This window comes from Seriola lalandi, unplaced genomic scaffold (genome assembly GCF_002814215.2).
Source record: "Seriola lalandi dorsalis isolate HSWRI2012SDOR001 ecotype SW California unplaced genomic scaffold, Sedor1 jcf7180002053931, whole genome shotgun sequence".
NCBI lineage: Eukaryota > Metazoa > Chordata > Actinopteri > Carangiformes > Carangidae > Seriola > Seriola lalandi.
In genome coordinates this window covers 172,408-197,456 of record NW_019524484.1, presented here as the reverse complement: position 1 = coordinate 197,456, position 25,049 = coordinate 172,408, and the positions used below count along the sequence as shown (strand labels likewise).

General features: G+C 40.2%; 1 protein-coding gene across 1 annotated transcript in view; it reads right to left on the bottom strand.

Annotated features, from left to right (window-relative positions):
- The window catches only part of tex264a (testis expressed 264, ER-phagy receptor a), a 65,870-nt gene extending 41,310 nt beyond the window's left edge, over nt 1–24,560 (bottom strand). The window contains exons 1-2 of the mRNA XM_023402437.2: nt 24,006–24,560; nt 10,131–10,352 (exon numbers count right to left, since the gene is read on the bottom strand). Coding sequence (XP_023258205.1) covers nt 10,131–10,352; nt 24,006–24,263 — 480 coding nt within the window. The 5' untranslated portion in view covers nt 24,264–24,560. The remainder of the gene's footprint in view (nt 1–10,130; nt 10,353–24,005) is intronic.
- Between the last annotated feature and the right edge of the window lie 489 nt (nt 24,561–25,049).

Here is a 25,049-nt window from a genome sequence, read left to right as displayed (position 1 = left end):
CACAAGAGTTAATTAATTTCGACTGTATATATACAGAACTGAACTGTTAAGGCTCTTTCACACATAGAGTGCTGCTGAGTCAAAGTGTTGCATTATGATTATTGGTTCAGAAAGAATTTGTACTATACATGGTCTCAGCCCTCGTTGTGGCTACAACCCCAGAAAAGAAAAAGAGACCTGAATGCAAAGTCAACTGTACCAACCTTGGCTGCCCACTCCCTACATGAACAGCAATGTAATGCACAGTTTGTAAAGTTTGTACCAGACCAAAAAAATACAAATAAAGAGAAACTCATATTTATCCAGTCTGACGGCCAAGGCTCAGTGCTTGGGGGGGATTTTTAACATGGAGCCATACAGTTCTCCTCGATGGTGCATAGTCTGCCAAGTGCAAATAAACTTTTACGATAGAAATGAAACACTTATTGAGCCCATGCTGAACTAGAATAAAAAATTCAAGCATATTTTTGGCTGTTTTATGAGACAAAGACATCATTTTAGAGATGCATTACAATTTAATAATCCTTAAACAACTATTTGCAACTGACCTTTATAGCATCTGCAGCCCTCAACAATCCAAAGGCAAATAACCCGAACAGAAGTTATTCATTGACTTAAAATGGTAGCAACTCCCTGTACACATAAATAAACACAGACAGTGAAAGAATCTGACAAAATCATCTGTCTTATGGCAGGGCCATTGTATTCTTGCAGAAGTTTAGATCAATTTGACTCCAAGTGAATGTGTACAGATGTACAGATAGACATACGGACAGATGGACGACCTGAAAACATAATGTCTCTAGCCTGGGCTGTCGCCAGAGCGGATGCAGAAGAAGTACAGTGAATCATCTTGGTTTTGAAACGTTCCCACTGTTCAGCAATCTTAAGCATTAATAATGGGTTAGGGTTTCATATCACATTTTTTGTTTCAAAACACATCGCACATGATCTATGCCATTTTAAATCTTTTCCAACTGCAAATGAACCACAGATACACAGTTAGAGAAATATCAAAATAAAAGAGTAAAATCTGTGTCTTTTTGAAGAACAATAAGACAGTTCTGGTCCACAGATATTCAGTTTCAGAAATACAACATGTTGCAGAGTCAGATGGGGTCACCAATGACAAGTGTTGGTGTTATGCTGCTCTTTGCTCGTCTACATCTCCTCACTTTGCTATGCTCTCACATTCAAGCTGGGTGAACTGGCCAATGAAGCTCCGGTGAGGATGATGATGTAAAGATACGCCTAATCTTCACAAACCCACTCTTCCACAGCCTGCTACTTCAAAACAGACAGATTTAGACTGAGCCCAAAGTTCCAACAGAGAATTGCCTCTTAAAGGCCATGAACTTCTGTTTAAAGGCCAAGATGTCCTTGCCGACTTAGCTGGATGTAATAAGCTGAAATCAAGTCAATAAACCACACTGAGCTATCTGATGAACAAGCTGCTTGACGCACACAAACAGGATTTTGTGGGAGCATGTGTATGTGTGTGTGGAGAGGATATAAGCGCTTCCAAAGAGGTATTGTCCACCCAGATGAACAATGACAAGATACTATGTGGATATAAAAAGCTTCCACAGTCTAATCTCTTCAGTTTTCAACAATCCCACTGCCTCAGTCTCAGACTCTGGCTGCCATTCTCCACACAGATGAAAGAAGGCAGGCCCACACATTCAAAAAGACCATTATAAGAAGCCTGCATCAACTCAGAGTACAATTTTGAACTTACACATTAATTCATCACAGGAGTACAAACCAAATTTAAAAAGACATGTTAAAAAATATCATATTTGCAGATAACTGAATGCACAATTTACATTTTTGTATCAAACAACACAAAACACGAATAAACATTGCCTTAGTGACAATATTGCCATAGCAACCATTAGTCGCATTTCAAAACAGGTGAGGCCGAGTGGGTCAGAAAAATGTGAGAGGCCGATTTAAGTCTCAGCTGAATGGGAGTAGTGTGCACAAACAGAAGAGAGGAGATACAAATGTATACACAGGTCATAAATACAACAGCGACAGCACTACCTGTCAGAGTGCGCTCACAACAAAAACTCTAATTGGCAGGTTGGAGTGTGATGCCCAGCTGGAGCTCTAAGTTAACACAACATTTCTCATTTCTTTAGTCTGTACACAAAAATGAATGTAAAAAAAATGACTAGTTGTTGTTTCACAGGGAGTTACTTGCTTTGTCTTTTTCCGGTCTAGGCCCTTTTTTGACAGAGCAAGGTTAACAATTTCCCCCTGCTCCAGGCCAAAATGGCAAAAATATCTTTAAGTATTCAAGTTATTAAATGTTAGATACGTAATTTATTTAATAATCAACATTTATTGCGTGTCTTTCTGTCCTAGAGGATGCATCCCTCATCGGTTGCTCTGAAGTGCGTCATTTTTTTTTTTTTTTTTTACCATCGAAAGGTTTCCTGTGGAGTGTTTCCTTCAAGGGTCATCAAGGGTCTCTGGATAGACAGAGTGTAAAGTGGACTGTAAATTTTGGCCTAATACTGCAAACATGACAGGACAAACTTTAAGAGATACATTTTAAGCAATGTTATCTCACAAAATACTTATAAAAAACAGGTTTATGAAAGTTTTTTAAATCTAAAATAAGCATATTAATGGCACAGCTTAGAAAATCCCAGTGGTGGAAGAAGTATTCAGATCCTTTCATTAAGTAAAAGTAGCGATAGCACAATTTAAAAATACTCCATTACAAGTGAAAGTCTGGCATGTAGATGAGTAAAATCACAGAACTATTAGCAGCAAAATATAAAGTATCAAAAATAAAGGTATTCATCAAGCGGAGTAGCTCCTGTCAGTTATTATTACTGCATTACCATGTAATAAGCAGTTCAATGTTGGTGGTAGCTGGTTGAGGTGGAGCTACTATTAACTACTTTATGTACTGTTGGGTAGTTTAATCTATAAAAATGCATCACATTTCACTGGTAGATTATATGTTTCATATGTAAATCCTAATCTTTAATAAAGTAAGTAACCAGAAGTTATAGCTCTCATATAAATGAGGTGGAAAATAAGATATTTCAATATTTCCACCTGAAATGTAGAGAAGCAGAAGTATGAAGTGGCATAAAATGCCAAGTAAAGTACAAATACCTCTGAAATGTGCTTAACTCTGGTACTTGAGTAAATATACTTTGTAACTTTCCACCCCAATTATGCTTTCATCATCAAATGCATAAAAATTGGCATTCACCCCACCGAGTCTCATTTATGGAGGCCTTCAAAAGATGCAGCGAATGATACACAAGATTCATAGCATAAGGCATAAGGTGGTTAAGCAGTGGGTGAGGTTTAGATGTAACCAAGGACGAAGCTCTGGGCGAAAAACGGATAATAACTGAACATTAAGGCTGCTACAGTTCTCAGAAAGCCTGGCACAGCAAACATGAAAGCAGGCATTATATGAAATTTCCGGGAAAATCCCAGTGTGTACACAGGGCTGCAGCACATCATAGCCCACTCTTTGTAGGAAAGAAAAGAAAGAAGTGATGAAACTATCATCAGCATCATTGGTGTCTAAATATAGCTCTGTGCCTCCACAGCCAAGTATTTCCTCCACAGACCGTCAAATGGCAGATTGAAGGGATAACAAGACATATTAATTGTAAACAGAAAACATGAAGCACTGCAGGTCAGAGACTGCCAACAGCTCTGGACTGCAGCTTTCTATTATGTTAAGGTTATTATGTTTGAGAGGCCTCAAGAAACAAGAACCGTGTGTTAACCAATAAAAATATAATGGAGGGAATGACAGCATTAATAATGAAAGAGACTTATCTTGCTCTCACCACAAGCTGCATTTTAAAGCACACAGGCACACACACACACACACACGGAGCAGAAAGGCATGTTACCTCCTCCAACTCAAATTTTCACCAAGCGCCAAAGCAATCAGTCACAGAGACACATGCTCGCTCGCAAACTCACACATCACTTATCGACTCTCACTTTGCTTTCTGCGCTTTGATGGCATCGCAGCCACAACCCCTGCCATTCTGCTCCATCCCACGCAGAAATCACTGAACAGAGAGCAGTTAAGGGAGTCTGCACCCGGAGCCTAGGAGGCATTAAAGATGTAGAGGGGCTGAAGAGGATCAAAGCAGGTGCAATCCTGCCACGCCTTTCCCCTGCCTCAATTTCCCTCCGGGCTGGTTTAAAGTTCTCACTGCCTGACAAAAGGACCTGGGGGGGGTCAACGTAGAACCGTGTAAAGCCTCGTCACGGCTGATGATACTCCAGACAACACAGTGGTAATAGTGTGGACCAACAGTGCAGCATTTGGTCTACTGAAAGCTTATAGTGTCTCATGGGTGATGCCATGATGATTAGATAGCACCGACTGTGCAAAAAACAAATAATAAAAAGCAGTTAATGTTTAAGAAGTTTAAATGCATAATTATAACTTTGTTTTGTAAAAATTAATTAAGTTAAGGATTTTCTTTTCTATTTTTCCCAAATGAGACAAACTCATGGATGCCTTTTTTTATTCCTCAGCTTGCAGCTTGAAGGCACCATATGCTGAACAGTTCCCTTTTGATCCCACAGATATCCATAACACGAGCTATGGTGAGAAACTGCATGCAGAGATGTAACAAAGCATCTGTAGGTTGGTCTGACTCTGGCTGAGTAAGAAAAAAAAATATTAAAGTTCCCCGAAACCAAATTATCCCTTCAAAATATTTTAGTTAGGCTACTTTCAAAGACTCAACTTGGATAAATGCAGTCCACACACTCAGATCAGATATATTGCCCTTTTTCCTGGTGTCAAAATACTAACTGTCTCTTGTATAGCCCTCTCTCTGCTGCTGAAAACTACCTGCATGCACCCAAAATAATTAGAAAAGGGAAAGCCTATTAGCATACTGCATTATCACATACTTTGTACAATGACACAGGTGGGAAAGGAAGGACAAAAGGGGAAAAAAAGAATCTCTGAACAATGCCTCAAAATAATCCTGAATAGATAATCAGATACCCTTGTACCAAAACACCCTGGGAGCCTTTGAGCAGCAATGCTATCTATGGGCCCAGAGGAATCTGTGTGTGGTGTCAGTATGCTATAGAACAAAGCAAAAAGTGAGCTGTTATCTGCATAACGCTTCAACCCTCAAACTGCTACCTGAACTCAGCTCTGTCAGCGAGATAACAGAAAAAAGAGCTGTAATATGAAGCGTGATATTGAAAAATACTGAAATGTGAGTGGGAGGATTCCTTTACCTGACATTGTGAGGGAAATATTTGGCTTTATAATCACCATGAAACATGATTTTTATTAATGAGTGGTCTGTCTGTGATTGTGTGTGTGTGTGTGTGTGTGTGTGTGTGTGTGTGTGTGTGTGTGTGTGTGTGTGTGTGTGTGTTCAGTAGAGACACAGATAGATAAAACTACACTACAATAAGTGGTGGAGGCACACTTCCTATTTGTGGTTCACTTGACAGGCAGTATATAATTTATCATCTGCACACACTTGGTACAAGACACAAAGACTGACATAAAGACAGACGGACGGACAAAGAAGAAAACCGAGAATAGTCTGATTTGATGAGAGTAGACCTCATTGTCAGTACAGGAGAATACGAACAATACAACTCCATAGCTCACAATCCATTCTGGTAACAGTTCGCACCAAAACAGCTACTGACACATTTATTCGTTCACCAACAAAACCATCTAACCAGAGAGAAGGGCATCTCAGTTCTTGTTTACTCAGCGGAGACACCTGAAATCAGCGCAGTTCCACTCGCTAACCCCTAATCAGGCCATTGCATGAAATATAGATGCTGTGGACAAGCAAAACAAATTTTCTATATTTAATTCAACAAATAATAACATCAAAGAAGATGGGGAAGAGTGGCTGGTGAATAAACCATGAGCAGAGTGGAGGTGAGGAATCAACACTACAGTGGCAGAGCGTGAAGGTGCCAGTAACTGAAAAAGGTGAAAATAAACAAAGGAGTTGGCGCCATTTTTCAGCACCAAAACTCAACTTCACCACAGTGGTTAATACATGTCAGCACTATATTATACTGTATATATAAATATTATTATATTTATGTTGAATTTATAAATCATATATCATATGCTTGCGCTATATATTTAATTTTTTTCCTCTTTCCACGAGGATGAAGTTTTTGAACACGTTCAAACCAAACTCCCACCACCTGCTGGTCAATTTCTAAAATTGACCAGCAATTTTTCTTTTATGCATTCAACACAAGGATGCACATGTGTGTACATGGGTGACATGATTCACATTCCTACCAATGGTGTGACACTATTCCACTGATGTGCAGGTGGTTGTAACACGCCGTGATATGCTGCAAAGAGAAGAAGAAACTTGCAGGCTAGTCTAGGCTACTTTAAAATACAAAAATCGGCTTTGCAAATGCTTTGCAAGGAAGGAAATACACTCAACTGTCATCAGCTTCATCTGCCGCACAACTGTTGTTTATTATTATGACAGTGGTAAATTAATTCGACTTAATTTTTCCAGGCACTAAATTGAAAAAGAGAAAATTGTACTTAAACAAAATGTGAGCAACCGTACGGAACAACAGTAGATAAAAATACATACAAATTCTGCAATAGTGGAATACCCCAGATGATACAAATACAAGATGTACATTTTAATTGCTGTGGGACCTGCAAGGCAAGGAAAATGGTGGCACCACACAATGAAGAAGAAAATAAGGGGGAAATAATGATACTTTTATGATGCTTGAACACTGATTCAGATAAATGGATTACTAAATGGACGGCAGCTATCAGCTTCTCATCTTGTTTCTGCTCACAGGGACTCCTACTGGGAGTTTTGTCGGCAGCAGCCACGAAAATAAAACCCCAGTGACTGTTTGGTTTCATTCCTTAGGTCCCGAAAAGGTGCTTTCACAAAGATCAAACAGGGCTTGCCCAAATCCTTTAATAAAGTCTGACAGCTACTGTGTTATCTGTTCATTTTTCCCTCTTTCACCAGCAGCCTTCTTAACCAGGCAATGATACAATCCCAAGCATCCTGTGGTCATACACGCTCACTCAATGCTCTCATTTGGACTGACATGAACACACAGCTGCTGCCCACAAATTACAAAGATCTCAGATATTCCACTGATACCTCACGTTCTGTTACCCTCAGATTATTAACAGCACAAGAAAAACATCCGGATTAAACACAGTGAACACCTCTCATCTACTTCAGAACTTTTAAGCTACAATTACACTCAGTGTGTGTGTGTGTGTGTGTGTGTGTGTGTGTGTGTGTGTGTGTGTGTGTGTGTGTGTGTGTGTGTGATGTGCATGGAAGAGATAAGGTAAGGTAAGCTGGTGTGGAGATGGCGTTGTTGGAGCGGAGAGAAGGCGTTCAAGTGAAAAAGGGCAGTTATGTACTTAACCTGCTCTGTGATAGGTGAAGCACTACAGGAGGCCGAGAGGTGTACCAGATTCTCTGAGAAAACATTTTTCTGGGCACAGGGCCAGACAGTAAGCCCACCCAGGTCGGCCTCCCCAGTCCCACAGCGACTGGTTTACATAATTTGATTGAGAATTTTAAGCCTTAAAGCTGCACTAATGTGAACGATTGGTCAAATGACTATGTGTAACGGTGCTTTTGGGTGATTTTAGTGTCTTTTTAGTCTTTTTTGTTTCATGGCCCGCAATTATCTGTTTTGCTTCCGTGTCATTGTTCTCATCACCTTTGTTCAGCTGCAGCAGTGAAAAAGCTCAGATAAACCCACAGAGTACAAGGCTATGTCACACCAGTGTCTCCCACCTTTCAAAGTCCCTCATACTACAAACCTACTCAATTAATCATAAATACAGTATATACGCAGACATTTCTAGCACATTCACATACCATCCTCTCTAAACCAAGTCTCTCTAAACCACACTCCATTATTCATTAGCCTCGCTGTAGCTGGTATGCATAGTGCACTCGCCACTGCAAAACTCAAACTGGATGTTAGTGTGTTATTAGCATATCTACTGTACAAGAGCACCTCCTTAGCGACCTGTCACAGCACTCAGGTCGACTGATGGACTGCGACAAGCGCTTCTGCTTCGTGGCAGACAAGTGCGAGGGAGTAAAAGAAAAAAAACAAAAAACTGATGCCTCTTTACGGTGACATCAACTAGCTTGACAGACAGAGCTGCATGCTCACAGGAAATGCACACTGACACTGGCAACGATTACGTAACAGCACTAGAGCCTAAAAGAGAATACTACTAAATTTTAACATTGAATGATGCTGTTCATGTGCCTTCAGCCCGTTTAGTCTGTGTCAGCGCACATGACATGTTAGAGTTTGTCCTGCCCTCTGATGTGGGGTGTTACAGTAAAGAGACTGAAGCAAAGATCAAACTGCAACCTAAATATGCAACTTAAAGTGTAAAAATGCATGAGGTCATTCTAACTGGAGCAGCTCCTAACTATATATGGGTAAATACCCTACATTGTAGCTTTACTATTGTGACTTTTAGCTGTCAGTTCAGTTCAGTTCTCCTCCTGGCTGGAGCGCCTCCAGTTCAGCCAGACAGGGGCAAAACCAATTGTTTCTGTTTGTTGAGTGGGAAACCAGTGGGGGATCATTTGCTTGTCGGTGTCTGAGCTGCCTGGGTGCAGCAGGATGCTGATATCTGAGTGTAACACCCCGAGGGCAGGTGAAAAGAAGCAGCTGGTAACTATGCAGACACATGGCAGTCTTCAATCACCAGGATAATAGTATGGACAACTGGACAATCCAAATTGGGAGACAAAAGACGCTGTTATGTTCATGTTTGAGCTCGTCCGAGATAATATATTATATAGCTGTTTTTGTTTTTTTTTGGACAAATGAACATATTATAAAATCCAAACTGTCCTCAGTGCCAAGAGGTTAAGCATAAAAAAAGTCTGGGACAAGTCCAGGGTGAAAATCAACATTTAAACCAACTTAGACCTTTCACAAATGGTCAGCCTACGACACACAGGCTATCTTTAGCATGGCTTTGATATGCTGACAAAGCTGGATCCAGCCAATGAACAATGCCATTGGCTAGGTCCTCACCCCCCTTCACTTTCCTGTGCTCGACACAACACAGATGGAGGACGCAATGCGGTAAAGTGCTATTCCTATGTCATAATGGCACCATTCACACTACTATACATACAGATCATTCCTTGGGTTTGTGCAAGCAACTGCAGTTTACTGATTAAATACAAAAAGGTTCACACAGTTAGAGAGGAATACCAATGAATTTCTGCACTCAAACATGACCCCGCTTGCCATCCAACAGTTTTGTGTGAACTCCCCATCTCCCACAGTCATGAATATGAGAAAGAAAAGTTTGTTCCACCCACAAAAGATGTGAGAACATTTGGCATATTTTATAGACATAATGGAACATTTTATGACGAGGAAATGGGTCCTTTTTTACTTTTTTACCTCCTGTGAAGAGACAGAAGCCTAAATAAACAGATGGACAGACGTGCACGCACACACGTGCGTGCACTTACACACAAGCGCACACGGAGCATTATTCATGCAGTGGGATGCCCCTAAATGAATTCATGTGTGTAAATGTCATCAGTAAATGTCAATAGCTTTTTGAGGCCTGTCCTGAGGACATGGAGCCCAGCATATGGGCCGCAGGACTCAGACGCACCTTCATTTCCTACTATGTCATCTATTCTTAATCTGCTTTAAAGACCTCATCTGTTCATGTGATGAATTAAACAACACATGAGCGAGGGGCTTTTGACAAGTGGGAAGCAGTAAAGAGGACAGATATGAGCACAAGATGATTGCTCTCCACTCTAGTAAAAGGATGTAAGAAAGAGAAAGGAAAAGAGAACTCCTGTCTTACTTTTTCATATGGTGGCATTAACTTGTCTCTGCGGGAGAGGGGCATGAAACAAATAACCACTATGGAACTTTATAATAAAAACTCTAGCCATCTTGTAAATACGCTCGAACCTTTATACTTGTGTTTCTTGGGGATCCTTTTTGTGATAGAGGGATACATCCTGACTCACAAACTGCAGCTTATAACGTAACATACTATGTAGCTAAAAGTGAGCCTTAGAATGACTGACAGATTCTCACATTGTCCATACCTCAATGTAAGAAGCGAGCCTCGGGTAGACCCTGTAAGGTCCCAGCACGTGGGACAGAGGTGTGCTGCAGGGGAAGCTGGTGGTCACAGCATGGCTCACTTCTGGCAGAGAAAACACCTTGAAGCCAAACTTCTCGAACAGCTTCTGCAGTTCTTCATCTGGCTTCTCTTCACCCTCGCACAGGACACTGCCCACCACGTAGCGACATTTCTCTGACGGCCTCTGAAGGGATAGAGAAAGGGAAAGAATGGATATATTGTAAGATAAAAAAATATATATATAAAAAAAATTTACAAATCCACTTAAAGCCCTTCAGTGAGTCACTTCACACCAGTGGAAACTCACAGCAAAGTAACACCCTCTGTTGGAAGAATAATATGAGATTTTCCACGCAGCTTAACTGTATTAATATCTTTTAGCACATTTCTGTTACATATACAGTATAATGATCTATCACAAATGCATAACAATTCATTAAGTTGAATTAGTTAACTAAGGCACATTAAAAACAAAGTATTGTAAATAAGCCAATTCTAAGGTGTAGAAAAGGTGTTTCTTTTGTTTGAAGAGGATATGGCACCACGTGTTTTGCTACAGGTCATATATTCCATTCCATTTCATCTGTCTGTCAGCTGCTGGATCTCAACCAGGATGACGTGAACTGAAAACTTTACTCAGTTAAGTTTTATGTTTAGCTGTGATAAACCTTCAAAGGAAATCTTGATGAAAGATCATCTTGGCACACTTGCAGAGCGACAAGTGAGATGGAGGAAAAATAATTAAGAGATAGAAAATCAAAAAAATCCACACACTTTCAACACTTACACTTAATTAATTTAAAGTTTCAGGCTAACAAATGTGGTCCGGCATTCAATTTGAAATGACTGAAGGATTTATTATCTGATATACAGACAATCAACCACAGCTTTAATAATCCTCATCTTTTGAGTTTGTTAGTGCAAACTGCACAGATTCTGCTGCTCTATGTCAAACTTGTCAACAAAGTTTTTAACACTGCTGATTAACCTTTACTATCATCAAACTATCAAACTAGTTGCATCAAGTTTTATTTTCATGATCATGCTCCCTGTAGTATATTATAAGACTACAGTAGGTTCTGTGTTGGAAATGAGTAGCAACATTAGAGGAGATACAGCTGGTACCATGATGAGTATATAATAACAGAACTGCATAACCCTGCATTTGATTAATATGCAGATATCAGTACTATGCGATACATTATTATCACTAACAATAGGTCCTTAGAGCAAACAGAGAGGCCAAGAGAAAGGCACAACAACAGAGGATGAAACCGTAGTGTCAGTGTTGCGGTTAATGTTTTGTCAGCACAAAACTGCACGTGTGGAAATAAAAATAGAAACCGTTTGATTTAAAGTTGTGGAGACGTTGCACCCTCACAGAGTCTGAGGTGTCACCAGACAGAGGGCTGTCAGCTCCGGTAAACATCCCACTCCAGATATCCAACAGCCTGGTCACATACTGTATGTGGCAGTTCATATTGGATCTGTGCTGAAGTGCATGTTTGGAAAGACTGTGCTGGAATTGGTCACTTATTTTTACACTATGCTACATACAAACTTTATTAAAAAATGTTATAAATAAGTGCTTTAGATCTTGCATTTCACCAAAGTCACTTATGTTTTACATGACAAGGGTTTATGGGTATCAATCAGCGAGTTGTCTCATCACAATGAATTGCTCTCTTACCTGCAAATGTTACCATCATCACAACATTAACAACAACAGCTATTTGGCCCGACATATATCGATATTTGTAAATTCAGCTACAGAAGAGCACCCCTGGAACTGGCAGGGATGATTTGACTCGTCTGATGACACTTGAGGAGATCAGATGTAGATGTGAGAGACACAGAATCACAATCACTCAGTGAGTTGTCAGTCAGAACAGAAGAGGATCTAACAAGAGATTATCCTACTCAGATCTGTTTGCAGATAGTCTGCAGTCTGTCTATAGAGTTTCAGATGGAGAGAGGCAGTTGTTGTTAAAGGACTATACCAGCATTGTGCGTTTTAATAGGTACAATTCATGTCAGCTGTAGGTAAAATAATTCATCATCAGTCATTATTCATTAAAACATGAGAACTGACAGAAATGATGATAACTTATATACATTATATGTCTGCACTGTATGATATGATTATATGCAGAACAATAACATAGAAGAATTACCAGCTTGTGGTTGTATGCCTCCACCAACCGGTCAAGTTGCAGGAAATATGATCACAATCTCCCCTCCCTCGGTTACAGCAATGAATAATGGCCAGAGGTGTTTTTGCCGAACATTATGATGTCACAGTGAAGTTGACCTCTGACCATTTGGATATAAAAGGTCATCTCTTCACCTTTTTATCCTATTAGACATTTGTGTTCAATTCTGTCATAATTAGCATATGAATTCTTGAGTTATGGCTAAAAACATGTTTTGTGAGGTCAACCCGACCTTTGACCTTTGACCACCAAATTCTAATCAGTTCATCCTGGAGTCTAAGTGAAGGTTTGTGCCAGATCTAATGTAATTCCCTGGGCATTCCTGATGCATCGCAATTACAAGAACATGAGGTCACTGTGACCATGAACTTTGGCCTTTGCCCATCAAAATCGAATCAGTGAATCTTTGAGTCCAAGTGAATGTTTGTGCCAAATTAGAGGAAATTCCCTTGAGGCGTTACTGAGATATCGCACTCACTAGAATTGGACAGACATACTTATGGAAGGACAGTCCTGGCTGTTGTCAGTGTGGAGGCATAAAAAGGCAGAGTGTAACATCATTACAGTAGAGTGTGAAATTATCTTGCAGTGACTTATTAGTGATATTCATTTGACACAAATAAAAGCAAACAAACAAATGTAAAAGTTAGAAAGTATACATCTATGTGATTTGTAATAAATGGGTTAAAACATAAAAAATCCTGGTATGGTCCTTTAAGTTCTGCTGCTGGTTTCTGCTCTGTGACACTGGCTGTCAGTGGAGGGCTGGCACTGAGGGGGCACAGATGGGAGCCAGCAACACTCATCTTCATGTCCCTGGCATCCTCACATAATTATCACATCTAAACGCCACAACCTTCTTTTCTTTTCCATCTCATTTCTCACATTCAGGCTATTTTTTGGCTGCATTGTTCTGCTACTACGCTGCACTGTTCCCACGGTCCTACTTTGTTCATACAGCAGCTTTTGTGCCGTAATTCAGCGTTGTTGGCTGCCGGTAAGACTCCCGGGCTGAGATAAATCTATTTGAACATCCCACTCTGAACTTCAGCGCCACTTAATCTGTGCATCACGTGGGTAATAATAATGACTGACAATGCCTGTTCAGCATGAGCAGATAATCTTTCCTATCACCTGACAGAGACCCTTGCCACCATGTTTGACACTGAGTCAGGAAACACAGATCACCTGCTTTCGACAGGGAATTATTCATTCAAGGCGGCATCAGATATATTAGATCTATTTACAATGAAATAATGGGTCATTGCAAACACACTTAGTCACAATGGCTGTGTTAGCATTCTCAGAGCAGATGATTGCGGCAATGTGACAGTGTCAAAATGTCTACTTTCTGGTAACATATACACATTTACTCCGTGTAATTTATTACATATCACAGGTTTTTGCAACAAATTAATTGAAAAAAACATAGCACTTTAAACAAGATGGCATTTATTTTGACAAAATCACCATTGATATGAGGGCAAAAGTATCTGTGCATTAGCGCTGGGTGGCATTGCTGAAATCGATGCTGTATAATAATCAATACTCAGAACTAACAGCCTGTTTCCACTGCCTGCGTTTTGACCTAAGGAACCGGCACCCATTGGTCACACACTGACTTTATACAAAATTAATTCATAAACACAGCAAGCAAGCAACCGGTTGCCTTAGATATCATTAGAAATTCGGCATTTCTTGTCATGTTTGTTAGCATCCATTCATTGCATCAAACATCCCAGTTGCGCCTTTGTCAACATTATATCTGCTAAACATCCAGGGTTTCATCTCAAATCTTTGCAATTACAAGAAGTAAAGGTGGGATTATGGCCCGGGCTGTCACCAGCATAAAAATGGGAGAAGGAAGGAAGACAACAATATGGAAGTACCAATGGAATCAGACCAGCTCACAGAAAAAGAAGATAGTTTGGTTTGGAAAGCCTGATAGGGTATTTTATTACACCCTCTCAAAAACCCCACTATGACAGTAACCCCCCTGTTTGCTAGAGTAAACTACTGACACCAAACTGCAAACCACCACCATATTTTCTGAGACCGCCCCATTATCAAACACTATTGGAGAGAGATACCCTACAAGACATTTGTAAATGTGAAATGCCCCTAGAAAGTAATACCATATACTTTGGGTATATACCTCACTGGTAGAAAGACTTACAAGAAAATGGTTACAACAGGAGAGTCCAACTTTAAATGCATTGATGGAAATTAAAATGGGCATTTACAAAATGGAGAAGATAACAGCATTTGTCATAAATTGGAACAGTTTGCATCCTACTGGAGAAATGGGTGACTTCACTCTCAACTTGTACATGGTATGTATATCTTTGAAGTGGTATTTGTAGACTTGTGGGGAACATGATATATATATATATATATAGAAATCAATAAAATAAATTGAAGAATAAACAAATAAATGAATAAACCAAAGTCTATAAAAATACATTGCAAAAAAAACACATTCTACACATTACAGTAACATTGTCACTGTGAGCATGTTAGCATGTTGATGTTAGCATTTGGCTCAAAGCATTGCTGTGCCTAGTACAGCCTCACATGGCTATGTGTATATTCATCATTACATGTCAAATGTTTGCAAAATCATGGATAAAATGATCAAGCTAATGTTCACTGCCATGAATTAAAATGCTTGGAATCATCAATTTAGACAACACAATTTTGCGAAACAATATCACAATCTGATCATGTCATCACTATATTAATACTGAATTAACAACCATCCCTGTATGTCTTACTAATATATTTGCTTAAGAACTTTATTTCATTGCGTTTGTTTAACAACGAAATTGTATTTGTATGTTCTCGTCGAAATTGGATTTATTTGTAGGGGTTGGTTGGCATCGCCCTCTGTCCTACATGAACATATCAAATGTATGGGCTGTCAACAAGGCTTGTGTACATGGCTACTCCCTGTCGACACTGGTGGTCCATGATAAGACTCAACAATAACCATTCAAACACAAAGGGGATAACAACTGTCCTCCCACAGTCTTGTTTCAGTATCTTGCCATCTCACTATCGCTCATGCTCTCTGCACTGATAGACTAGAGTGTGTTAGCCAAACCAGTAGTTCACTAATGATATCATTCAGGGTTCTAGCTATCATTCACATCCCACACAGTGGCAAGAACAAACAGCAGCCCTGACTGCATCTCATCTCTGCTTCCCTCCCGATAACACACCCCAGAGACTACAGGCAATTAGGAAAGAGTGGAACACCACTCCATGTACTTGACTTGTCTTGTCTTCCCCACCACAGCTGTTTTGCTTGTGTCTGAAATTCTAACACCACAAAAAGGTAGAAATTGTCAGACACTGTCCAAGCTGGGCAGCGGCACTCGAAAAGTCAGCTGCTGCCAAAGCGGTGTTTTAAAAGACAGCGTGTGATTCCGTTTCTCGCAGGTAGCTGAGGAAAGAAAAAAACTGTGGTTTTTGATTGGCCCAGGTGAAAAGCGGAGAGTCAGATAATGGGAAGACTGTGGAGCTTTTGCCTCGGTAACTGAACACTGACATGTTATGTTCCTGTACCAAGCTTCAGAAAACCAATTCCTTTAAAAGTGACTTTCAAACTTCACTGGATGCAAGCTATCTGCAAGACTTGCAAAAAGTGTTCATTTCATCTGAATATGTCACTGCTAGTTATATGTGCTGCAAACATTCATTTCCTATATTTCCGTATGCTAAGTAGGCTCATTAAACTGGGAAAAAAAAAAGATATATACGGCCAACTTTGGTAGAGCTCATGGCCCACGGGATTCTGAGATGGCTTTCCCTCACAAATGGTGCCATTCCCATCTCTACCTGATTCCCTTAAGCCAGGTCTCCAAGGACCTGTTGGGAGAAAAAGTAATTTTAAAAGCAATTCTTTGCTTGAGGCTACAAGGGCGATTTTTGATGGATGAGGGCTCTCCAACAATAAAAGGGTACGGCTGACAGAGGTAATTCTTTATTAGCAGACACGTAATGAGGATTTACCCTCTTCATCTTCCCTGCTCTTGGACCTGCATCTCTTCCCTCCTGGCTATCACCACTTGGGATGTATTGTTTTGAGTGCTGGCCCTATTTACAGTTGGTCACTTCTGGAGTATTAGCGGGCTAGGGAGGACAGGAACAAACAAGCCAAGCAGCCAACTCTCTGCTTTACTGCAGCTTGAAGACAGGATCATAATGAGCATACCATACCCTGCCTGACCGAGGACCATCACTGTGCTCATTAAAACACAACTACCAAGCGGCCAATCAACAAAATGTGAAGCTAAATTAGTAGAGTGGGAGCGATTAACATTGAAAGAGGATAACAGCAGCTCTGTCTTTAAATGAACTATATAAATCGTGTGAAGGAAATGCAGCATTGTTAAGAGGCAGAAGCCAAGGACTGCTTTTATTTTTTTTTAAAGTTACCTTGTAAGCTTGTAAAAGACTTTTGAAATTCATTTAAAGAAATGAACGCTTGTTTTTAAGCAGTTTTTCCTCCAAATCCAATAAAGAATAAATTCAAATGTTTAAACCAATTCCCAAATCCACAACTAAACACATCACATGAGCTGATGATGTTGCAGTCCTACATTTCTTTAAGTTAAGACTTGCTTTAATGTTGTTTTTAATCACATAATGTAGGGGAGGCCTGATCAAGAAATCATTGAACTGGTCAGTTTAAAAGAATATTGAAAATTGCCTGACTCTGTATCTAGCATAATGTAAGAACAGTCTGATCTCAGTGACATGGGTAAGGTGGGCAGACGCATACCCATATGAGTGAGGCTGTGTCTCGCCAGGTGGTAGCACTGAAAAAAACGCTTGTCACACATGGTGCAAGCGTGAGGTTTCACACCTAAATGCAAAGTAGCAATATTATATTATTTTGCCTCACTTTCAATTTTTTAAGGAATTAATATTTACGCTATTGGTTATTAAAACACAAAACTTAAAAAAGAAAATTCCTCTAGCCATTTCATAGTGTTGCAGTTACCAATAAACATCAAAACAATAGAAATGAAACGTTATCCTGTTTTACTGATGATACAGACTAGGAAGCCATGTTAAAACTTTATACTGCATACTGACATTTCCTTTAAATGTAAGCCGAAGATCACATGTTTACGCTTTGTGCTCTTGTTGGCAAACTGGGATTACCATTCTGGCAGAAAGGAGTTACAAGGCTATGACTGTACAAGGGTCCTTCACTGCGCTGCAGTCAGTAAATCTGCAAATTGGGAACCTCTCTGGACCTCTACACCCTCTTCACATCCACTTCTGCGGTGAAGCATGATAAGCAACAAATGCAGCATTCATGAAGAACACACCAAGTTTGTGATGAACAGATAAAAACCCCACCCCCACCAAAAAAAAAAATCATATTTCATCTACTAACCAATTGCATCAGATGAATGTATTGCACAAACAATACACATCGCTGCCTCTGCTGGAGAGCTCTCTCCTTCAGCTCAGTGATTCACAGTATCATTTTCTTTCTATATCTGGAACACCGAGACAGATGGTGTTTAGGGCACTTCCATGAACAAGCAAGGAACCTGACACATGGGGAGCAAGAAGAACAGAAGACCACGGGATAAGCAATCTCTCAACAAGAGCTGTCTTTCGCCTCAGCGTGTCAGAGCGAAAACCTGTCTCAGCTGATTGGAAGCCATTCGCCCCCCACAGGCAGATGAGGCAGCGGAGACAAAGTCACCAGGAAGGAAATTGAAACTAATAGGGCTGCACAGCACTGGGACCAGAGGTATGCTGTGATGGACTGTTTTCAAGTGAATTAATGGAGAAGGGATTGCAGTGAGGAGAGTGTGCTTACCCAAACAAATGCAGTTAAAGCAAACTGACTGAACAGTGAGGGTCATTTTTCAATTTGGGTACACCACCACTTGAATACGTCATTGCTTGTAATGACTGTGAAAATAAAATTAAGACTTATTCAAACTACAAAGTGCAAATATGTCCTCTTTTGGAAGAGGGGCCCTCAAGCGTCCAAATCAGATTATACACCCACTGCATGAGGCGTGGGCCCCAATGGCCCCTTGAGTGGAAATCTTTTTTTCTGTCTCTCTTTCTTTCACCAAGTGCGGCTCTGTCCCTTTAGGCTGTGCTCAGACTTAGCTGGTAATTACACATGGCATCCTGGGAGTTCTGGCATGTATAATTACCGGCGAGGATAAGCAGCCTGCTGGAGGCAGGACACAGTTTTCCTTCACCACGGTTGTGGAGCTGGTTCACCACTCCTTGGCCAGCTGGACACAGTATGGCACTACTCCAGCCAGATATCACAGAGCAGGGAGATAATCGTCTCTAATAGGAGATATGAATGAATGCCTCCCTCCTCTGTACAGGCTTACTTCCTTCTCGACAAATGTTCAGCTCTCTTTCTCCACCTCCTCGCTGCCTCTAAGCTGCTCTGATAAATATTCGCCTGTGTAATCCAATATCCTGCGCATCATAACACGAGCTGAAAAGCCAATACATGTCACGAGATTGATGGCGCAAAAGATTTAAAGACATTCTTCACCACCTTGTTTCACTGACTAATCGCAACATGTCAGCCTGTAGAGTCTTTTTTTTTTACTACACAGTTTGTGAAAATGGATTAAAATACACTCAACAGTTGTGTTCAGGATAAAAAAGCAGTTCTCTTTTCAATAGATTTTGCGTGGATTGCTGTTGTCTTGTTTTGCAGTATCTCACTCATTGTAGGGATGTCCATGAACATTAATGGGGTGCCTTACTATAGGGAGAGGCAGCATGTCCACAATCTTGCATAATATTGACTTGAAGACCTGTGGGACCAGACTTCAGAGTATAAGCGTATTTATTTCTCATTTTATATCCACCTTTAAAAGCGGCAACTCCTTGCCAGAAGCCTCCCTTTCATGTTGTTGCTGTCGACAGACAGACAAGCAGCAGTAAAATGCTAATAAATTTGACTGGGAGTGCAGCGATGCTCGACGATCTGATCTGAAATTCCGATTGATGAATTGGAGCACTGTGAGGCTCTCAAGGTGAGTCAGACTCCTACCAATTTATACCTCTCTTCCAAGGCAGTTGCACACCTCGTCTCATCTCTCACTGCCACTCCCATATACGTCTACACATGACATTTCATTTTCACCTGCTTGTCATGGACAGACATGAGTCGGTTTGCTTCAGAAGCTAAAACAAAGTGGGAAATCAGTAGATCAGAGGATGAACCAAACAGCAGCGCCAGTTTAGCCTCAATACAAACACAACACGTCATCAGTGTCAGAGGCAGCTGCACTTGCTGTGTAGTTCCACAGAGTATGGACAGACTTCATCATATCCAATATACAAGCAGCTATATGGAAGAAATGGTCCATCTATAAATTTGTTAAACCTATTAATTCCATCTGAAAAGATGTATCTGCGAGTTCCTTACTCTCTAATAGTTTATTGTTCCATCCCTCATGACACACACTTTGGCCTTTGAGCATTCCCTGCTGCCCACTCTTATTAATACATCTGGAGATTCTTTGCAGACAGGCAGCCTGCTGTACTTTATCCAGTCTGCGATTTGTTCAATACTTGTGTCAAATCCCCATTACAGCTGAGCCTGAGGCAGCTCTTGCCTTGAACGGTTAGGTGAGTTTCAAGTGTAATCTCCAATGTTGTGGGTCACTGTCCAGTTGAACTGACACCTCTGTGTAAAACTGCTAAACTGTCCTTTCCTTCAGGGCCTTTGTGATAATAAGTTCTGGCAATTATAAGCATACATACAAACACACGCATGCATGCATGAATGGACATACACAAGAAAGAGGCATCGAGAAGAGCAATTAGATTTACTGCTAACTGACTATTGAAGTGTTTGCCTCAAATGCCTCAGCAGAGTGAAGTGAGGATGTCATCCACATGTCTTTATCAGTGCAGACCACTGAAATCAAATCTGTCCAGAGAGCTGGCTGACCTGCCAGCTATACAACAGATTCAGCTACTATAACAGAGGCTTGATCAGTTGGTCGTAGTTATCAAACAGGGACTATAGTACAACTTGAATGCATGGTAAATGCAAATGGTGTGTTGTTGAAAAGCAGCTATATTCTTGAGTAAAAAGGAATGACAGTGACCAATTACCACACAGCCACTTGTGCAGGTTTGAAATCCAAATTTTACTTTAATGTGATGAAACTCATTCTTGACTGCAAGTATAATACGAGGCTGAGTCACACTACTTATTCCATGGTAATGAATTAAGTATAAAGATCAATGGGGTTTTGAGGGCTCCTGCCTCCCACACAAACTCAATTTCAGTGCTAATACTGTCATCTAGTGGTCATCAGTGTACAGCTCACAGATACAGCTTACAGTGTACACTGTTGGTAGTGGTCAGCAGAGTACAAAGTATATTTACTGTATTAACAAGCAATATTTTCCGATCACATACACATGCGGTCAACTAACATGAAGCCTTACACCTGTTTTATTGATTCAGTTTAGAAACAGGAGAACCGTATACCTTCCTCTACTTAAATTTACACCAGCATTATAACACCATGACTTCAAACCAGGCTGTGGTCTCCTCCGAGCATGTGAGATCATTTACATGAAACCTCAGCTCTGCTAGAAAGAGTGTGGAGGCACAAAAACAAATACATCTCCACATGGAAATTCACATATAAAATGTTCTTTACAGAAATCCTCACTACAAAGCTTTGACTTGTGCTGGTGATTTGACCGGTTTCTACCATTATTACATGCATTAGTGAACACTTTAGACGACTTAAGAGCATGGCAGCTTAGTGAAAAGAGTTAGCTGCTGATTACACCGGATGCAGAGGCCACCTTGTATAATGAGGTCAGCACTAAACACAACTAGGTGCAAACTCCACTATAAATCGTGTGAAAAGTGTAAGAAAAGTCAACCTCCTAAACTCCATAAAACTTCTCAGGTAGAACGGTGTGCCCCTAAACATTTACTCTTTAATTACTCCATTATTAGCATTCAGGGCTGAGACACAGGAAGACAAGCATTACTATACAGTACAAACTCACTCAAAGTTCAGCCATATGGTATCTCTCACATTTTGAGTTTACTTTTGTGGTTGCTGGTGAGTAATCAGACTCCTGGACTCAGTAAACTAAAAAAGGTTCAACAAATTCTCATGTCACAAACCAAACACTGAAAACCCGAAAACAGCTATGAGTCAGTGTGCTTCAGTGATAAAGGGCCAGTCAAGAGTTTAATGCTCACTATATGCGATTATCACCGAAAGCATTTGATTTAATTTGTTGTTGACATGTATAAATGTTTATTGCTCAGAATTATTGGGCTCTTCAGCTCTGCGTCAGAGGGCAAAGCTTCTCTGACTGTACTTCTGGAGGAATTGAGCATTTGCAATTTGGGCTTCTAAACATTGAATCAATAAAGTTAATTTTTTTTTAGCTTAATCCTTTTGTGTAATTTCTCATTTATCTCCACAAGGAAGTTAGAGGTCCATGTAACTTCAGAATATGTCAAAATAGACACAGATCCTGGTACAGAGTCATCAGGTCTATATAAAGATCTCTTTGGCCTGGTGGTTTCAGAGACTTCTGAGCGTCCTGTAATGACTTTTTATGATCCAGACGCTCCACAAACTCTGACACCAGCAGAAATGTTTTTAAAAGCTCCTCAATGAGCCCCATGCTACAATTTTCCACTGGTATGACTCACAGTCAGGGTTTCCACTGAAAGCCATTGCTTTAAAAAAGGACAGCATGCTACAGAGAAACTGGTAGAGGTGAGCAGAAAGCAAAGAGCTGCCAGTGTGCCACATTCTTTATTCCACAAAGGATTTCTAAATTATGACTTGGCATGTCTGAATTCTGCAACTCATAGATAGACATCCAGAGATCTCATTTTGGCTGAAGTGCCAAAAGCCTCTATTTTGCCATACTGTTTGTGAGATGGCATAACTCTCCCAACTGCATTAACTTAGGACTCAAATGTCAACAGTATTGACACAATGTAAGCTAATCAAAGAACAAGAGAGATGTACAGTTAGTTTTGTTCTTACGTCATGGTATGATAAATAGACCATTTTACACCCTTGTGAAATTTTACCATACTGTGCATCATATGTTTGTGTTCTCTTCCCGTATCAGCTGGGAACTCAATAAACATTCCCGTCGAACAAGCAGCTGCTGTGCAGACATTTCTTGTTGACTAAAAACACAACTCGTGATGAATGGCGGTATGTGAAATGAAAGACGAAGACAACCACAGATTTCAGCCGAGTAATGACCTATTCATACGCAATTTGGTTTCAGATTAGGATGAGAACATCATAGGGAGAATCAGTGCGTAACACATCTGGATTTAGACTAAACCATAAAGTGTACATTTTCATACATCTGTCAACTCTCTTCAGACACATGAGAAGAGGCTGTGTTTGCCCTTCTGCTTTGGAGTCTGGTTTCCGTGCTTGAGTCAGAAGCAGACAAATGCTGAAGCACCCTGGAGCCACAGATTAGAGGGGAAAAAATATCAACAGTGCAACGTGGCATTGAACAGCTGACTGGTTTCATCATTCAGGCTCAGTTCCTTCAAAAGGCAGCTCGTACATTTAACCCCTTGAGCCACACCTGCTGAATTACACTGGATTACATCGACTTGTACTGCACTTCCATACCTCAAAGACCTTCATCCAGTAAAGTAGACATACAATAAAAAAGTCATTAGATGATTGAAAGTGTAAAACAAATAGTCGATGATAGCTGGACAGACAATTAACTGGAAACAATTTTGATGATCAATTAATTGTATTAGTTACTGTTATGTAAATATACCAAATTTCACTGCTTCCTGCTTCCTAAATGTGATTCATTTCTGGTTTTCTTGGACATCCATAGTGCTGTAACTGACAATTATTTGCATTATCTTCTAATATGCAGATCACACAGCTAATCATTTCATTGTTTAGTCTTTAAAACATTAAAAACTGTGAAAAAATGCCCATCCAAGTTTCACAGTCTTCAAGGTGATGTCTTCAAATGTTGTCAACTTGTTGTCTGACCAACAGTTCTTAAGTCAAAAGATATTCAGTTTTTGATAATGTAAGGCCAAGAAAGACAGCAGTCTCACATTTTTGAACATGTAGCCATCTAATTTTTGACACTTTTGATTGAAATGACTGAATGACTGAAATAATCAATATCAAAATAGTTGCAGATTACTTTTTGTCAACTGACTCATCACTACAACTCTAGTTATCTGTGATAGTAAACTTAATATCTTTGGGGACTCTTGGTCAGTCAAAACAAGACATTTAAAGATGTCACCTTGGACTCTGGGAAACTCTGACGAGCATATTTCATTTGAAAAACTAAATGATTAATAGAGAAAATGACTGGCTGATAGCTGCAGTCCTACATGTATTAATGATAAGCTTTGAACGCACAATATCTGCGTTTGAGTGACCTTTCAGACTCTGTCCAGGTCAAACAAAACATATCTCACTAACTTTAACGTCTTATCAGGAAACAAAGTACATGGGGGCTTTGTGGTTATGTCATGAGGTCAAGTGTAAATACAGATTCAGTGCTGTGTAGTTAGGACTCGTAGGTCCTGAGTGCTGGGGTCTTACCTGTTTGGGGTCATCATAGAAGACACCGATGGAGCTCAGCTTTGGCCCGATGCTGCAGCTCTCTGTGTAGGCTGCACCGCAGTCCTTGTAAGATCCCTCTTTGAACTTATAAGCAATGGTAACATTCCTGATAGGAGGTGGCCCAGTCTTTATAACCACGTCTGACAGGAGCCCCGAGTAGACCAGGAACCCCACCACTGTCACAATCAAACTCACCAGGAACACGATTATCAGGATCAGCAGGATTAAATCAGACATGATTTCTCAAAGCGGTGCAGCTGCAGCCAATGCAATATGCAAAAAAAAAAAAAGAAATCTGTCAAAGCTAAACGTCCTCCTCCGGGTTACATACAGCGACTCTATGGTCCTGAAGGTTCAAACGACAACATACAAAACGTGGCTATCCAAGAGAAAGCGTGAAATTTTTTTTCTTTGTTTTTTCACAGTCGCAACAACCAGAAGCGAAAGAGGAAACAGTCGTTCAAGTTGACAGAATAGACAGTTTGTTTATGGTATTTTCCCAAACAGTGCAACATGCTTCCTGGATAGACCATTCTCGTCTTCAGAGGAGGGAGGTGTGAATCGTTTTTTATAAGCGACTACTTTGCATATATTAATCACAACGTCAGAATATGAAATATACATATACTACATTTAGTGAATAAATATTACTCCTATTGATTCATGTAACCTTAGCAGGTGAGCATAGTTGACGCATTTATGGCAAAGATACCCCTACGTCTCATTATCATGGTTCAACCCAGAGGTCTGTGAAAAAAGATGATTGGGCGCCGTAACAAAAAAATACTGTGACTTGTCTTTCATCAGTATTTTCCGTTTTTTCACTGATTCCCGTGCTCTGTAAATCATATAAAAGACTGACCTAACTGATGTTAGCGTTGTCAGGGCGTTTTCAGTGTTGCTTTTAGGGTCTAGAGTCAAACATTAGGGGTTTTGTTCAACCTACAGTACAGAGTCCTGCTGACGTCAAGTTCATGAAACTATGGAAATCCATTAAGGACAAAATAGAAAACAAATTTCAAG